A 16868-nucleotide genomic window follows, 5' to 3' on the forward strand; every position below is an offset into this window, starting at 1 on the left:
TGCACTGGCCGGGAATCGAACCCGGGCCTCCCGCGTGGCAGGCGAGAATTCTACCACTGAACCACCAGTGCCTTGTTGAATATTTGCTGATGATTAGCCAACAGTGCCTAAAGTAACTACATCGTCTGAAGTCTTTTTTATTTCCTGTTTCCTGTTTAGTATTTCAATGAAGAGTAATTGCCATTTTTTTCTTTCACTTAATGGAGATAAACACAGCTAACATTTTTGTTATGAGGAGATACACAGCCAGAAGGCTTCAATAAGAAAACGGACGAGGACAAACTGAGAAAAATGCTCAGACTTTTTCAATAGGAATTTATTCTGTTTTTTGTCGCCGTTGACATGTTACGTGATCTTGCGCAGACAATTTTTGAGCGTACGCACTTAAAAAGCAATTGGAGAGGGCTTGTTTTAGTGACTTTAACAGGCAACCTAAATACAATGTATTGTCTTATTAACATATTCCGTCCATGCAAAATATAAGTTTTATACTTGCAACAAGTCTTTACTTGTGTTAACTTTAGCCACACCTCCTTTAAGTTTGAAGCAAATCATGACGAAATTTTCAAAAAGAATGAGTTTGCTCTGTTTTGGTTTAATTTTGTTTCACTTTTTCCCTTTCTGCCCATTTGTGCTTTAAGAATATCTGTAGGAATTCCAGAGCTAATTGAGGTTCATTTATTAAACCCTCAAAAAGGCAATAGCAAATAAGAGAACCTGAGTAAAGGGGGCATTATAGTTGAATTTATCTAATGCGGAAACACTGTAGAAAAAAGTATACAAAAAACAATGTATCAGTAAGCCCGCTATCTTATCAGAGATAACTCAGTATGCTAGCGGCTAGTATAAACTTCAACTGTAACTTTCGGATCATCTTCAAATCCTGTGAAAAAGTCTTAGTGTATTTTTAAATTTCCCATCAGCTACCTGACTCCTTTTTAGTAATGCTTCAGTCAATGTAATTAAACCTACGCTTCAAAACCCCCCGTCCCCTGATCGACCGGGACAAAGCGGAGCATTTGATAAACATTCACTACTAAAGTTGTAAAATGCCTCGCAACCCAAGGCCAACTTTTTCCTCTAATTGAAATTAATGACCTTGAATTCATAGATACGCAAGTGTCAGTTGATTTTTACACTATGCCGTACGATGTTGAGTCAGGTAGTTATGAATTCACGTGATCGCACTTTCTCATTGCTGACTGTTTAGGAATCATGGTTTTGCAGCTTAAGGAGGCTGAAACCGAAAGAACTTTCATTGATTATCCTTCCGCCAACAAAAATTCGTCCCTTCTTGTTAACAGAAAACGCCATTGTTCGATCGACTCGGCCTAAGAAACGCTCAGAAATGTGCCATATTGATCCTTATCATTGGATTTGCATCTCTTGACCCAGTCCATCTCGGTGAAAAGTGATGATGATTAGCGCCTTTAGGAAACCAACACATACGAATTAATTAAACAACGGATAATGGGGAGCAGCGAGCAGGCGGGGAAATCGGGTAACGGAGAATGGGAAAATAAAAAATGGGAACTTCTTAGAGGTTGCAACCTCAAATCTTTAAGGGTGTTAAAAATAGAAAATAAAACAAACAGTGCGTGCATTTTCACACATACGAGGATTAAAGCATGTGGTGGTTAAGAGGTAAATTGAATAGAAATAATACTTGCAGGTATAACGGCCCACTTTAACAAGAACGTGGCACCTAACACTGATCTCAGTTCACAGGCTTCTGGTTCAGCTCTCAGAATGGTTCATTATTTCGCTGTTTTCCTGATTCTCTGTATTTCTGGAGGTTCACAAGGAACAACCAGCCCGCCTCAGCAACAAAAAAACGAGATAAAAGATTTATGCGAGATATCGAATTATTATTTTGCTTTAGTTGACATTTCTTCGTGAGGGGCAGCGCGTGGAAAAAAAAAAAAAAAACGGAGGAACAAGCCTGCTCGAAGATTAGAGCAACAGTCAAAGTACTAGCTTTGTGGTAGCCTATCTTGATCTCTCTGCGCCTATTGTTTTAGTCAATTAAAGATATTGCGTTAGCCGAATCTGCACTGTAGTTTAACACGTCTGAATTTTTGGTCTAACTGCCTGTTCTTTCAATTATCTTCTTCTTCTTTTCATTTGGTCTAGCTCTTAGTCTAAACAGTGTTACTCTCATTTCGCCGCCAAAATAAGGGAGACTGCAATATCTCTGTCAATAAATTTAATTCCATTCAAAGCTAACATAAACTTTTTACGGGTTATTGTATCTAAGATACACTTCTCTCTCAACTCTTCACTTAACTGATAATTCATCTTCATTTTCAGAAATTTGTACTCGGTCATGGTTTTCCTGGCATTCCAGGATCAAATGTCATGCCGGGAATGCCAGGCATTCCAGGACCGCAAGGACCCCAGGGAAGGGAAGGTCCAAAAGGGCAGATCGGTGAAAAGGGATCCCAAGGAATGCCGGGTCCAAAAGGAGACAGAGGGCGCGAAGGGCCTCCTGGGAAGAGAGAACTATCAGGAATTATGGGGATAAAAGGTGAACCTGGACTTGTGGGAATGAAAGGAGAGCGAGGCATTGTGGGAAATCAAGGAAGAAAAGGAAGCAAAGGAGAGAAAGGAGAAAGCGCCAAAGCAAGTTAAGCAAGTGTAGTCTACAAACCAACTCATATCAAACGCATTGCGACATTTGCCCTATGCCACATCAGGTGGCCTCAACTTCCGGTAAAATAGAGCTGAAAACACGCTATTTTCTACAGAATATTGCTTTTCCTTCTCCAAAGTAGGAGATCTATCACAAATGCACCACCGGTATTGAACTAAGTGCTATCTAAGCTACTAGTGGTGAAAAACTTGGGTTATTTTATTTAGATTTCGATGGGGCATTTTTGTTTTTTTTTTCCCGTCGGTTTGGATGTAAATTTACAAAAGCGTGACCGGTCTTGAAAGCAGCGGGTGGAGAAAAACTGGACTGGATTGACAGAGAATGCTCGGAATAATAAATGCACCGCCAAATTCAAAGAGTTGAATTAATTTGCAGCGTTTTGATATGTAATTTGTTGGGATTCGTGCAGATTTCAGTGGGGCAAAATGACTTCGAAGGTTCATCTTGCTCTCTTTCTTCTCTTCGCTTGTACCGTGACGGTTTCTGCAGTTGAAGACAATTTTCAAGGCGAAAATGTTGAGAAATTCAGCCAGTAAAACGGTCCTTCGTATACTTACTAGATTAACAAGTAAGTAATTTGAAGTGATGATGAATATTTTAAAAGGAGCTTAATTATATTTTCAACCAGTTCGATTTCTAAATTTTCGGATATTTAATAATTCCTCGTTTTTTCTATTTATTCCCGCAGCTTTTTAATTTATACGATTTCAAAGGCCGAAGAGGAGACCAGAGAATCTGCTCTTGCACACATAATTGAAAAGATATTGAAGGAATCAGGCAACGATACAATTGCCCGTGAATGTTGCCTCTATCCTCCAGCGAACCTTCCTCGGGGAAAAACATTTTTTCCAAGCGAACGAAGGGAAAGTAATTCCTTTTATTATCGTGATCACTCCACTCATCGTATTCGTGACTGAATCCCACGAAATGGATTTTAGCTGTTTTCGCGTCGTATCCACTTCAACAACCTCAACAACATACAAATCCCTGTCTGTTTTGCGTTTTCGTTCCACTTTCTCGATCTTTTTTTTCGCAGAGCTGACAGAATTCTTCCACAAAACGCCGTAGAAGACATGACATTCGCTTCGGTCGATCGCCCATGTTTATTTGTGATGGTACGCTCAGTAGCATACACTCCATGTAATGATCACTGAAGAGCAAATGTCCTCATTTGTGGGCAATGAGTTTGATATGGAAACAATGTGTTGGAAATCAGACAGCGTTACTGATAACGGAAAGATTAAGGTAAACTAGAAACGCGCTTTAAGTGGACTCTTGTGAGTGAGGTAGATGATCTCAATCGGCAGAATGAGGTTGAAAATTCAAAATTTTGCTAAGATAAAAGCAATTTAACAGCAATGAGGTTATTAATCTCTTCCTCCTCTCAGCTTTCATTCCCGTTAAAGGCATTAATTTTCTGTGTTATTCAACATCACTAGAGTTGCAGCCCTATAAATGTCCTTTTTTTTCTTTCCAGGACTGTGCTTTTAAAAAAGTTGAAGTCGGATACAGCGCTGAAGGTCTCATTTCACGGAAGCGTGAGGGTTCATGGTTATTCTAAGTGTAATAGGTGGTGTTTCAAATTTAATGGAAACGAATGCAGTGGACCAATGACGATTGAGGCTGTTGTTTACAACGACTGGTCATCAGGGAACCCTAATCTGCATCATCATCGGTCATTCAAGGGGTACTTGTGAAAACATCCCACAAGGGGCGGTTAGAGTGGAATTATGGGTAGGACAGTGCAGTGGCTTCGCCTGGGTGATACTCACACCGGATGGGAGTCAGTGTCCCGGATAATGATAGAAGAAGTATCTACGCCCTAGTCCTAATAAGAGCGTCTCCCTCCTTTCCTTGGCTTCCAAAAGAAGTTTAAAAAGTTTGTCCTTCCAAGTAGTTTTTATGTGTGTGTGTGTGTGTGTGTGTGTGTACGGAATGAATGTTGTGCGCGTGTGCGTTAAGAAAATAATATACAAATATAGAAAAATATGACGTGTGCGGAGGCAAGTTAATTCAGCGTAAGCATCGCCGGCTCAAGAGTATCAGTACTTCTCTTGTTTTGTTATTCACTCTGTTTTCTGTCCTTGCGTAGAGCAGAGTTCAATACTAATAACGTAAACATTTGAACAACAGAAAAAAACCAGAACAGATGAACCTTCAAGGAATGTAAAACTTAAACACCGATTACCTCAAATCATGATCAAAGAAAACAATCTAAAGGACTTGACATAACTTACTGGCGCTGAATCAAAATTCTAATTTAATACTTAACACCACCGACCTTGCAGAAGTAGAAACACTCTAAACATTTAACTGAGGTCATCTTCAATTGTTGGCATGTTAAAAACAGAACAAATTCGAACAAAGCATAATCAATAAAAACGAAGCAACAACTATCTTGTATGTAACATGGTATCGACGTCTTAAAATTCTCTTTTATTTAAATTACGCATTTTTTTAGTCATATGGCCAGAACAAACAAAAGGTGCGTGTCCATGGGTCAATGGGAAACGTATCTGATGGTGTAAAGATTAAAAATAGAAACCACACCTATGTTTTGGGCTTGTTTAGCTGGAGGTTGACCAAAATTTTAGTTGACTACTCACACGTACTGATTATCCACTTAAAAGGGCCTGATATTATTTAATAGGTGGCTGCATTAAATATTTAGTTGTTCGAGAAAGAAATAGGAACAAGGACCAAATTAGTAACGACTGCCTTAAAAATTACAAATCAGCAGTTGAGCAATATTCGCTATCCAATAAAAGAGCAGAGAGCACGGATCGCGAAACACTGCTGTCAGCATTCCGCTCTCCTGTTGATGTATGTTTTTCTGCGAATTCGCTGGGAACAGCCAACTTACCTCAGATATCTCTTTACTCTTGATAAAATGTGATAAAATTCCATGAAAATAAGGGTGACCTTTTTCTGCTAAACACTTTAAACAGTGACCTTAGAGCAACAGAAAGCTACTAATCGACTAATTCTTACCTTCTTTTTTGTTTAAATAACTCCACTTCAAATGAAAAAGGGAAAATGTTTAACTAAGTGGTTTCTAGGAACTTTTATCTGAAGCGTGCTGTAAATAAGAGGAATCGAAGACACAAGAAAATAAGTAAACGAAGAAAATGATAAGTAACACGCGACAGATTCTTCGAACGAATTATGTGTTTTTTTTTGTCAGAACCATCCTATCAAACCAGCGATCCAGAACTGATCCCAAATACTTGAATGCAAACAGGTTAAACTGCTTTATTTTTTGCTGCCTTCAGTGGTTACGTCATGGTATATAGAAAAGTCGTTAAGATGGAGAAGAGAATACCGATCAATAATTTTATTAGAGCACAAGTATAGTAGAGGGGGATTGCATAAACACGCGATAAACAAAAGCCGAAAACAACTGTCCTACTTCATGTAGTGTACATCGGATCTCCCAACCTGTGAAAAACCCTTTGTTCTATACCTCTTGTTATGACTAAATTAGCTAAATAACTGGACGATAACAATCTTTTCTGTCATTATTATTAGTATTATTATTTTTATTATTATTATGATTTATTTTTTAATCCACATTAAACTTTAAAAGTAGATGCACTGGCTTTTAATCGAACCCGGGCCTGCCGCGTGGCAGGAGAGAATTCTAACACTGAATTGGTAGCAGTGCCCTATTAGAAACTGACTCGTTGCCTTAAAAGAGGCATTGTGGTTGAGTTTTTACGGTGAAAAGAAAAAAGGAAAACAAACAAACAAACAAAGAAAAAAGCAAGGTAAAAAAGGGTAAACAAATAATCCAGGAGTAAGCTCGCTAACCTTGTCAGGGACGCTTTGGTGTGATGGCGGGCTATCTAAGCTTTACTTATGGACTCTTCCCTTTAAATTCACTTTCATCGTTATGAAAAAGGAAAGTGCAAGAATTCACGCGTATTTAAATGGTAATGAGAAAGAAGGGAGCTTCTTTGGAGCGAATTTCTGATAGACGAAAAAAAGAGCGAAAGCAGCTGGTCGGCGGGAAAATTAAAACACTTATAGTATTCCTTTTCTAAAGAAACTGTAAAAACCTTTGTCTAGAGCTTATATTTTACAAATTTCTACTCACAGTTAAATTTCCTGAACGACCTGAAATTCCTTCCATTTTCTAAGATTAAAAACGTACAGAAAGAAAGACAAAGGAAAAAAAGATCTGGAATTCTGTTTCTTAGTTTAAAATAAATTATCATTAGTATAATTGCTTCTATCAAAGATGGAATTATAGTTGCTCTAGCTCGGCTACTCTTTGAGTATCTTTTACTCGCAGGCCAGTTTGCTGGTCCTTATTATCTCTGCATTTTAAAACAAAGCAACAACAGCCAAGTTCGAGCTTGTTTAGAAACACGACCAAAGTACTTAGCAGGGGAAACATGATGAGAAGGTCACGACTTGATATTTTTGGCTTGCTAGCAAATAGAAACTTCCTGTAAAAACAGCAATAAACAACAGCTATCAGCGCTATCAAAGTCTTGATGCTCTTGTAATTAAATTACTAAACTCTACTTAGAGCACGTTAACAAAAAACAAAGATGAAATCTCAGTTAAACTTTGAAAATATTTGTACTCAAGAAAAGGGCATGGCAGTGATAGTAGACAGTAGATAGATGCAGAATAACGGTTCTGTCCTTATCAAGGGGAAGTATTTATGCCGATTCCCTAGTAGGAATTTGGGTAGCTCTCATTGCCGTCACAACGGAGATGACACTCGAGTGATGGCATTAATTGGCCACTTGTCTGAGTGGCAGTTTAACTGACTGTCAAACAAAGACGCATTTAAATTAACAGCGATAATACTAAACAATTTGTTATTTTCGGCAATGGTGGGGCTAGAAATTCGCCCAATTGCAAAACTAAATCATAATTGCCCAGAATTTCTCCCAACAGATGGCAAAGGGGGACGGAGGGGAGAATGAAAGTAAGAGAGAGCGATGAAATTGATTGCCTCTTGAAAGAGAGCTTAGGTTGACACGAATCGAATGACAAACTATGCAGCGAGACAACAAAGACATACTACATTGTATCGACATAAATAACATATGATTATGCCTTGACATAATGTTTGATTTTAACTGGTTTTGTTGCTACTTATCCATGTTCTCTTTTTGCTAAGACTTCATTACCGTGACTTATGATAAATGCTTAGCAACAGAATCTTCAAAGAATATTACTCATCAACTTTGGCAGGTTGGAACTTCCGTGACTGGCGCTAAATTAAAATTGTAATTTAGTAATAAGCACCAACCACCTGAAAGTGGGTGCTTTCAAGAGGTTGCAACCTTAAATTTTTTGCGGGTTAGAACTAAAAAAGAAAACAGGGCATTATCAAGAAAAATGAGGCAACAAATATCGTGCACATAACGAAGTTACTTCAATTGGTTAAAATTACGCATTTGTTTCAGTACGATGTCTAAGTTCTGAAACATTGAAACGTATACTGCAAAAGAAAAATAGAACTCAAACGAAACGTGCACAGGTAAATGATATGGTTGGTAAAAGATATGAGGTGAATGCTATGCTTGTGACTTAAATATATTATATAAAAATATATGAAACTATACCCGCACACGTATAACGACTCGCATTAAAAGGGAAGATAGTTCAAGAAGGAAAACAAACAAATAATTCTACCATAAAAGGAAATGAAATAAAGAGGTAACCAGCAACATTAAAACAGGAAAAAAAACAAATTCTTAATATTGACTATTTAACTGATGAGCACGTAGCACTGATTTCAGTAATCGCAGTGTTCTGTTTGAGCTCTAATAATGGTTCAGTATTTCGCTGTTTTCTTGGTTTTCTCTTTTTCTGGCGGTTCACTGGGAACAACCACCTCACCTCAGCAACAAAAGACCGCAAAGTTAAAAGATTTATGCGAGGTATGAAACAATTATTCTGTTTTAGCTGACATTTTTGGTATCGGGCAGTGGGTGGAAAACAAAATCGCATCAAAAAGGTCTTCAACGGAGTTTATATTGGCACACTAAAAATGCCAGCTTCGCCATAAGGCACCGTGGTCTTCCTGAGCTTTACGATTTATTATTTAGTTTATAAATAACGTAAACCTCAATTTTTCTGTTACCCCAAAGGTTAGTCTTGCGGATTTGTTCTGAACTACCCAGTTTTAGAAAATTTATTTCGCAGTTTCTGAATAATAGACGGGTATCGATTAACGGCCGTTTCATGTCAATTGAATTGAGGGTGACGCATTTCTTTTTTAGGGTTGCATTGTTTGTAAAGGCAAGCAGCAAAATAAAATGCGGGGAGACTGAGTTTTGTTTTAAAAAGAATTTTCTCTTTCCACTAAAAACCATTCCTTTACCATTCCTAGCTTTTTTTGGTTTAAATAATTTATCATTAATTTATCGTTATTATTATTATTATCATTGCTATTATTGTTATCGTTATTTTCTTTATTTTTATTTTAATCATTATTATTTGGTTATATCATCATCATCATCATCATCATCATCATCATCTTTATCATCATCATCATCATCATCATCATCATCATCATCATCATCATCATTATCATTATTTTATCATTAACCCAGCTTTAATTATCCTAGTCTGAAGAAATTACATTTGACACGATAACCAAAGTTCCAACTATTGTTGGTTTTCTCGTGAAGTCACTAAAATTTTACAGAACTATTGATCCTACCGAGATTTTACTTTTATGATGTATTAGAGCAGCTGAAAACTCATTTTCAGAAAAAATTTCGCTTCAAAAGGGTTCTTTGTTTTGTGATAGAGTCCGCTTGAATTTCTTATAAGCTTTTGTGCGACGCGGCATATGTCTTTTTAGGTTTAAAAAATTACTTATTTCAGGGAATTTTGCTATCTAAATAGTTCATGTATAAGAAAAAAGTATTACTTAATGTTTAGGAGTTCCTCGAGGAATAAATTCACGCTTTTGCAGGAAAACTCGGTAACAGATGTTTCTGTTGGTGTCCGTCCGCCATGTTGGAGCTCATCCAGTTGGGCACCAGCATGGCTTCTCCATGCAAATCTCTATAAATCTGGTTAAAACATTTCTTCCGATATCTCGTATATGAAATATTCCTCTGACCTGAATTTTGGCGACGGTCTTTGCATATTTACCTCCTTTCATTTCCAAGATTCTGGACTTTATCTATTGAACGGTTTTGATTGTTTTTTATGTATTTTAAGGTGGCTGAACACAGTTTTGCGCGCGGTCAGCGGTAACTCGCGTGGCAGCGCCGTTTTAAATTAGACAAGCAAACATGGCGGCGAAAAAAGCAGTGGTACAGAGAAGACGATTTCTCAAAATCTACTCATTAAAATTTTGAGATATTTGGCAGAATTTTCCTTTTATCGTGTTTTAAATAATGAGAACTTTAAAATGGCAGTTGAACAGACGAATTTTGTGACACATTTAATAATTACAGTACAATTGTATTCTTGATTATCTAAAAACTTGTCTGTTAAGATTTGGTCAAATAAGTTTCAAATGGTAATGATTAATAATAGTAAGCTGCGTGCAAGTTTATAGGAAAATCTAATGAGCGAACTTTATGTAAACTGAGCAAAAGTGAAATTTAAAGGTTGTATTCAATCGTTCATGTTGCCATGGAAACTACGAAAACGTCACATTTTACCTGTCAATCAAAATCTTTCATCAATGTATTTTTCACTTGCCAAGTTTCAGCTTGTGAGCTGCAACCTTTCTCTTGCCATGATTTGGCAAATAATATATACTCACAAACTGCCAAAATGTGTTCAGCCACCTTAAATGGCGTGACACTGAAAACCAGCAATTACTTAATTCTGAAGCACTTACATTCCTTAGCCCACAGGTAGCCCAAGCTCGAAATATGAGCATCGGCGAGCATCGGCATTGTCGCGCAACATTCAAAATATAAGGATTTGTATGGGAAAAAAACCAATCGTTTCTGTAACCTACGAAAATGAAAGGATTGAAATAAAAAACAGCTTACCTTACTTAAAATGTGTGTTACGTCTCTCCTGTGTGGTCCACGGGCCGATTTATGGCCGTTTTATGGGTCTTTATGTGAACGGTTTTCTCTCTATATAAAGGTTTACCAAGGTTGGGCACTCCAGCGAAGCGGCTCGACTGATCCACCGAAGGAAAACGGCCGTAAACTCGCTCCAACTGCTCCAATCAATACTTGAGAAAGAAAACAACGGGAGCAAGAGACTGTCTCCCACCCCGAGAGTGAATAATTTGAATCTCCGGCCGTTTCGCTGTCTTTCAACGGTAACGCGGAGTTCATGCCGAGGTTCAGTCGATGGCTTCAGACAGGAAAGGTTGCAGAGAATTGCGACCTTTGATTCGCTCTCGGTGCAAAGGCATCTTGAAACAAGATAACGAATGGAAAGGAGAACTATCGTGTGTCACCAAGGCGGAATTTGGAGGCGATTGGAGCAGTTGGAGCGAATTTATGGCCGTTTTCCTTCAGCGGATCAGCCGCGCCGCTTCGCTGGAGTGCCCAACCTTGGTAAACCTTTACATAGAGAGAAAACAGTTTACATAAAAACCCATAAAACGGCCATAAATCGGCGCGTGAACCACACAGGACAGACGTAACACACATTTTAAGTAAGGTAAGCTGTTTTTTTTTATTTCAATCCTTTCATTTCCGTAGGTTTCAGAAACAAGATAGGTTTTTTTTTTTTTTCCCATACAAATCCTTATATTTTGAATGTTACGCAACAATGCCGATGCTCGCCGATGCTCATATTTCGATCTTGGGCTACCTGTGCTTAGCCGAGCAACTTCCCTTCTTAAATCCTTGCATTTTTCCGACTTTTCCTTTTTCAATTATATTTTAACCATTTGGGTAGCTCCCTGAGGGACTTACTATAACAATTATATGACACCATCCTTGCTTTTTATCTAAAAACACTATGTCATGCCGACGATGTTCAATGCCGTGATCATCATCATCATTATTACTATTATTATTTTCTTTGCTTCTTTCTTTATTTTGTCTTGCTTAGGGGGATAGCTGGGAGTTCACCAAACCGTTTGTCCCGACCGCTTTCTTTATCAATATACGGTAGCCTTACTAAAATAATCCTTGATATAAAATTTCTGCTGTGTTATTTATTGAAACTTCCTGTTTCACATGAATTATTATAGGTTTTCATGAATTTGGATTAAAACTTCCCACCGTTAATCACTACTAAATGAAAACGTACGCTTTCATTCCCGACTGTGGTAATTAATCTCTCAATACATTACCTCCGTTTGCTGCTATGATATGCTATGGCTATTCTTTTAATTACACATCTTTACTTTCAGAAATCTACTTTGAGTCATGGTTTTCCAGGCATTCCAGGGTCAAATGGCATGCCGGGAATGCCAGGCGTGCCTGGGCCGCAGGGACCCCAGGGAAGAGAAGGCCCAAAAGGACAAATTGGTGATAAGGGATCGCAAGGAGTGCAAGGTCCAAGAGGAGACAGAGGGCGCGAAGGGCCTCCCGGGAAGAGCGGACCGCCAGAAATTACGGGAACAAAAGGTGAATCGGGTCTTGTGGGAATGAAAGGAGAGCAAGGCATTGTGGGAAATCAAGGAAGAAAAGGAGACAAAGGAGAGAAAGGAGAAAGCGCCAAAGCAAGTCAAGCAAGTGTAGTACCACAAACCAACTGGAAACAATGTGTGTGGAAATCACACAGCGATACTGATAACGGAAAGATTAAGGTTAGCAAGAAATATGCTAAATGATTTCTATAGATCACAAGAAAAGTACACGATCTCATTCGATAGAAGAAGGAAGAAAATGTAAGATTTTGCTGCAATTAATTTGGAGTCAAATAAATTGCTCTGAGAAGATAAATCTCCTTCCCCTTCCCGTGATCATCACTCCGTTTAACCTCCGAATCAGTTGATAATTATTTCCTTTCCCATTTAGTAAATAAATACAATAATAGAGGCGTTACTAAGTAGATTTTGATTGTTTTCCAGGAGTGTGCTTTTAACAAATTTAAGTCCGGTTCAGCGCTCAAAGTCTCATTCCAGGGAAACATGCGGGTCTCTGGTGATACTAAGTGTAATCGGTGGTATTTCAAGTTCAATGGAAACGAATGTAGTGGACCAATGACGATTGAGGCTGCTGTTTACAACAACTGGACATCAGGGAACCCCAATCTGTTGCATCATCGGTCATTTGAAGGATACTGTGAAAACATTCCACAAGGGGCAGTTAGAGTGGAATTATGGGTAGGAAAGTGTAGTGGTGGTCACGCCCTTGGTGACGCTTACACCGGCTGGCAGTCAGTGTCCCGGTTAATGATTGAAGAAGTATCTAGGCCCCAGTCATAGTCTTTCCCATTCTTTGACGAGATTTTATTTATTTATTTTTTTATTTTGATGTTTTTTCTACAGTCGTCGAACGCCAGTGTCAAAGGTTTGCAAGGTCTCTGCATGTGTAATTCGAAAAGTCATATTAAAAATGTTACTGATAAAAACTGTATCATGATCAGTTTTTTTTGTAACAAGTTCAGGTTATCCTATTTCTTGAGATTCACCATTTTCTTTGACTTAGAATTTTTCGTTTATCTGAAAAAAAAAAATGCCTTTAATATTACGCTAAGGCCGTGGCTTCCTTTGGAAAATTTTCTCTATCCTACCCTTCTAGAAAATAAAATAAAGTTTTTCGCTCTCTAAGTAGTTTAAGACGCAGTGTTAGTTCTCCGCTCAGTCACGCAGTTTAAACCAGAGTTTTGAACTTTTCAACTCTGAACGTTTACAATAACCCGGAGTGACTGATGCGTGTTCGATATAGGAGGTGTAGCTTTAATCGTGGATATCGAAAGAAAATTTGGGAAGAAATGAGATTAGAACAAAAGAGGAGAAGGAAACCTAAACTTCGCCATTGTGGTGATCATGATACTCCATTTCCAAGACACGCAAAAAAATAAGGAAGAAATTGCCCACAAGTAAATTTTGGAGCAAAAGGTAAGAAGTAAATAGTTTAAGCAAAACTTTAATATTCTTCTATTCACAGTTATATCAGTTAAAAAAAATAGGACTTTACTTTTCTCTCTTTCTTGTAATAGAGAGGCTTTGTTATTGTTATTTTTAATTGTGTTAGTGCGTTGGCTTCAAATGTAGATTAAGCTTTTAGTAAAACAAGATATATATACACATATTAGTTTGTTACTTCTATTGAAAGCCAAATGAGGTTCAAATTTCCGCTTCTCTGAATGCGAGGAAATTTTAGAAACATACTTCCCTTTCACACCCTATTCGTTATCGCATGCCCAAACCCTCTTGTTACGCAGGCTATAAATTAGCAGAGGGAATTTTGAGAAAGTTACCCTAGTGGGTGCTAGACATTTTTTTTGTGGTTGTTTTCTTTTCAAACCGGTTTCATCCAAGGCATTTCGAAAAGGCATTCTGGAGCCATGGCCTGAGAAGGTCCAAACGGATATTTTTTTGTGTGTGGTAGCCGAGAGGGAAAAAGTTACAACGCACATTTAAAAGACGGCAAAACACGAAGCAACAGCTTTTAAAACTATCAAAAGCTTGATGATTTTGATGTTAAATTATGTATAAATTAACTCCATCGCCTTTTTCAGTTCCCGGCTTCAATGCCTGCACGTGAATATAGAAACTGACCTTTACGAACCAGGGACAAGAAGCTAATAAAAAAGAGAAGAAATTCGAGATTAACTGATGATTAGTTCACTTTCAAAAATGATATTAATTAACATTATAGCATTTAACGCATAATAATATTCCAGTCCTTATGACGATACAGTATGATTTCGATTGTTTTGTTAGTTCTCTATTTCTGTCCCTGCGCGCGCTGTCCATTACTTCAACTACTACTCCTCGAAAACAGAAGCCGGGCAACGAAAGAGATCAACCTTCAGGGGAGGTAATGATCACGTCACTCCGTACTTGTTTAGCTGGCGTCTGAATCAACAATTCTAATTTAACTGATACCTGAACACTACTAATCTAGAAGTGGTTGCACGCCAAAAATTTTGGGTGACCTTAAAGTTTTTGGTCTGTAAGAAACAATAGAAAACAAGGTGTGTCACAGCCGATATTTATCTTTAGAACGGAACTCAGTTTCATCAGAGCGTTATTGTAGCAATTCTACACTACTCAGCAAATCTAGTTTTAACTCTTTCGTATCTTTCTAAAACTCCGCAGCTGAAATGAGCGTATTATTCAAATACAAAATAGTAGGCAGTGACATGTGTACAAATATTGGAACATCTGACATGTAATTTCTGTACGTGCTTCTGTACGTGTCTCTTAATAAGTATGCAGAGAATTTTAATCATTAATTGCCGCTGTAGCTAGTTTTTATGTGTAATTCAGAAAAGACTGGTGGGTGAATATCAAATATAAATTAGCAGTGGACGTTGCTAGAAAATGTTAGTAGGATTTTTTTTGTTGGTAACACTGACAGGATTGGTCAGAATTTCCAAAATCAGGTATCTGCCCTGTGAATTTTGTTCCTTATCAGCCGAATCACTTAGACAGAAAGCTAAATCGGTTGAGAAATGTATAATCTGCATCGTTTTATATTGATTGGAAATTATCCAGTCCATAGCCAAGGGGGTAAAAATGCTTACGACGAAATCAAGCAGATAGTCTTCAGGGCCCGGTTCCTCGAAAGGTGGTTAAGTTTAAACCAGGATTAAGCCAAATTTTAAGCAAGGTTTTCTTGTCTAAGAACAAGTTACTCGAGCTTACAAAATACTTTTGTGCCTTTACTTCAAGATTCAGTGATGATAGCACAAAATGTTACTCTAAGCAAAGCATAGGAAGGTAAATACAAAAATAGACCCCATTTTTTTTCCTGGATTAGCGCTAATCGGCCTTTCAGGAACCGGGGCCAGGATAGTATATAGTCTTCAGAATAGTTAGAATGGCATAGTTTAAAAATGCTCCCGACGGCCCTCGATGTGTCCGTTGTCGCGTAACCTTGATTTAACTGTCTAAGGAAAACAGAGGGGAATGTCAGGCATTTCGCGGGATTAGTTTAAAACAGGCAAGGAAAATGAATCATCTCAAAATTGAAAGACAGGTCAACAAGTTTTTGAAATATAAGTGAATCAAGAAATTTAAAGTAAAGAAGGGTAAAGAATAATTTTACTGAAATGAGCTATTTTTTAGGTCTTAAGTTCCTCCCAGCCCTACCCCTTTCGAGATCCTAATTAAAGTTTTAGTACTTACATGACTGTATAACGATCTACTTAAACGGGCCTAGGGTAGGGTTTTAAGAGGTCACTGCATTAAAATCTGACAGTTCATGCCGTTGTCCCGAAAAGAAAAATAAATACCCACTCACACAAACTCAGTCTGAATGTAAATATTACAACCATAAAGGATACATTTTGTAATAAAATTAAAAATAAAGCAATAAAGATAAAGAAATCATCCGTACAATATTTGCCAGATTTAACTGATGAGAAAGTTGCACTGACTTCAATAATCACAGTGCGCTGATTTCGCCATTCACGGCCACGATGAAATATTTTACCGATTTTTTGATTCTCTGTATTTTTAGAAGTTCACTCAGATACAACCACCTCACCGCAGCAGCGATGAAAACACCTCAAACTTGAAATACTTGTCAGGTATGCACAAACATTTATTGGTTTCAAGCACTAGGAAACATCGCATGAACGCCCCTGCTACGGAGTCGATACGGAGTGTAAGCCACCATCAAAATGCATGCTTTGCAGGCAGTCTTACCTTGCCAAGTCCTTTAGATTTCTGTGCGTTTCGTTAAGTGGCTTGTTGTTGTTGTTTAACTTTTATGATCGTGTCTGCAAGAGTTTATAAAATTCGCTCCGAATTTTTCTCACCAGCCTGTCACCAATCTTTTGTCACTGAACCGCAGTTTGTCTCACGATAAAGCACAGTCATTGATAGGTGTCGTGCCATTTCAGTCGAGTTAAATATAGAGCTGTAGTTTTCATCTTTTAAGTAGCATTGTGCGTATTTAACCCGCGGTTTGTACAAACTTTAGATATTGAGATTTCTAATTTTTTATTCTTTTTTTGTGTAAAAATAATAATATTTCAGTCCTCATGACGATACAGTATTTCGCTTTTTTTGTTAGTTATCTGCTGTTTCTCTCCCTGGGCGCGCTGTTCATTAATTCAGTTGACTATCGCCCCATGTAATCGAGTCCAAAACAGTCTTGGATTCTGGATTCCACGCCGTGGATTCCTGATT

At 37.9% G+C, this 16868-nt stretch overlaps 1 protein-coding gene and 1 non-coding gene across 2 annotated transcripts; one reads left to right on the forward strand and one right to left on the reverse strand.

Annotated features, from left to right (window-relative positions):
- On the reverse strand, positions 1 to 71 carry Trnag-gcc (transfer RNA glycine (anticodon GCC)). The gene has a single exon. It is a non-coding gene; the product is annotated as a tRNA-Gly (tRNA).
- An 8355-nt stretch (positions 72 to 8426) lies between these two features.
- Positions 8427 to 13004, forward strand: LOC140930807 (uncharacterized). The gene is made up of 3 exons (XM_073380521.1): positions 8427 to 8556; positions 11967 to 12365; positions 12630 to 13004. Exons 1-3 carry the CDS (start codon positions 8446 to 8448, stop codon positions 12984 to 12986), a joined length of 867 nt encoding a protein of 288 aa, XP_073236622.1. The 5' UTR covers positions 8427 to 8445; the 3' UTR covers positions 12987 to 13004.
- The last annotated feature ends 3864 nt before the right edge of the window (positions 13005 to 16868 follow it).

The sequence above is a fragment of the Porites lutea genome, chromosome 3 (genome assembly GCF_958299795.1).
Source record: "Porites lutea chromosome 3, jaPorLute2.1, whole genome shotgun sequence".
Classification (NCBI taxonomy): domain Eukaryota; kingdom Metazoa; phylum Cnidaria; class Anthozoa; order Scleractinia; family Poritidae; genus Porites; species Porites lutea.

What these genes read in the sequence shown, in the direction of transcription:
- LOC140930807 (XM_073380521.1), top strand. Translation starts at nt 8,446, where the DNA reads ATGGTTCAGTATTTCGCTGTTTTCTTGGTTTTCTCTTTTTCTGGCGGT. An exon ending in AGTTAAAAGATTTATGCGAG is followed by an intron (nt 8,557 to 11,966) that starts GTATGAAACAAT and finishes CTTTACTTTCAG; the next exon opens with AAATCTACTTTGAGTCATGG. An exon ending in CTGATAACGGAAAGATTAAG is followed by an intron (nt 12,366 to 12,629) that starts GTTAGCAAGAAA and finishes ATTGTTTTCCAG; the next exon opens with GAGTGTGCTTTTAACAAATT.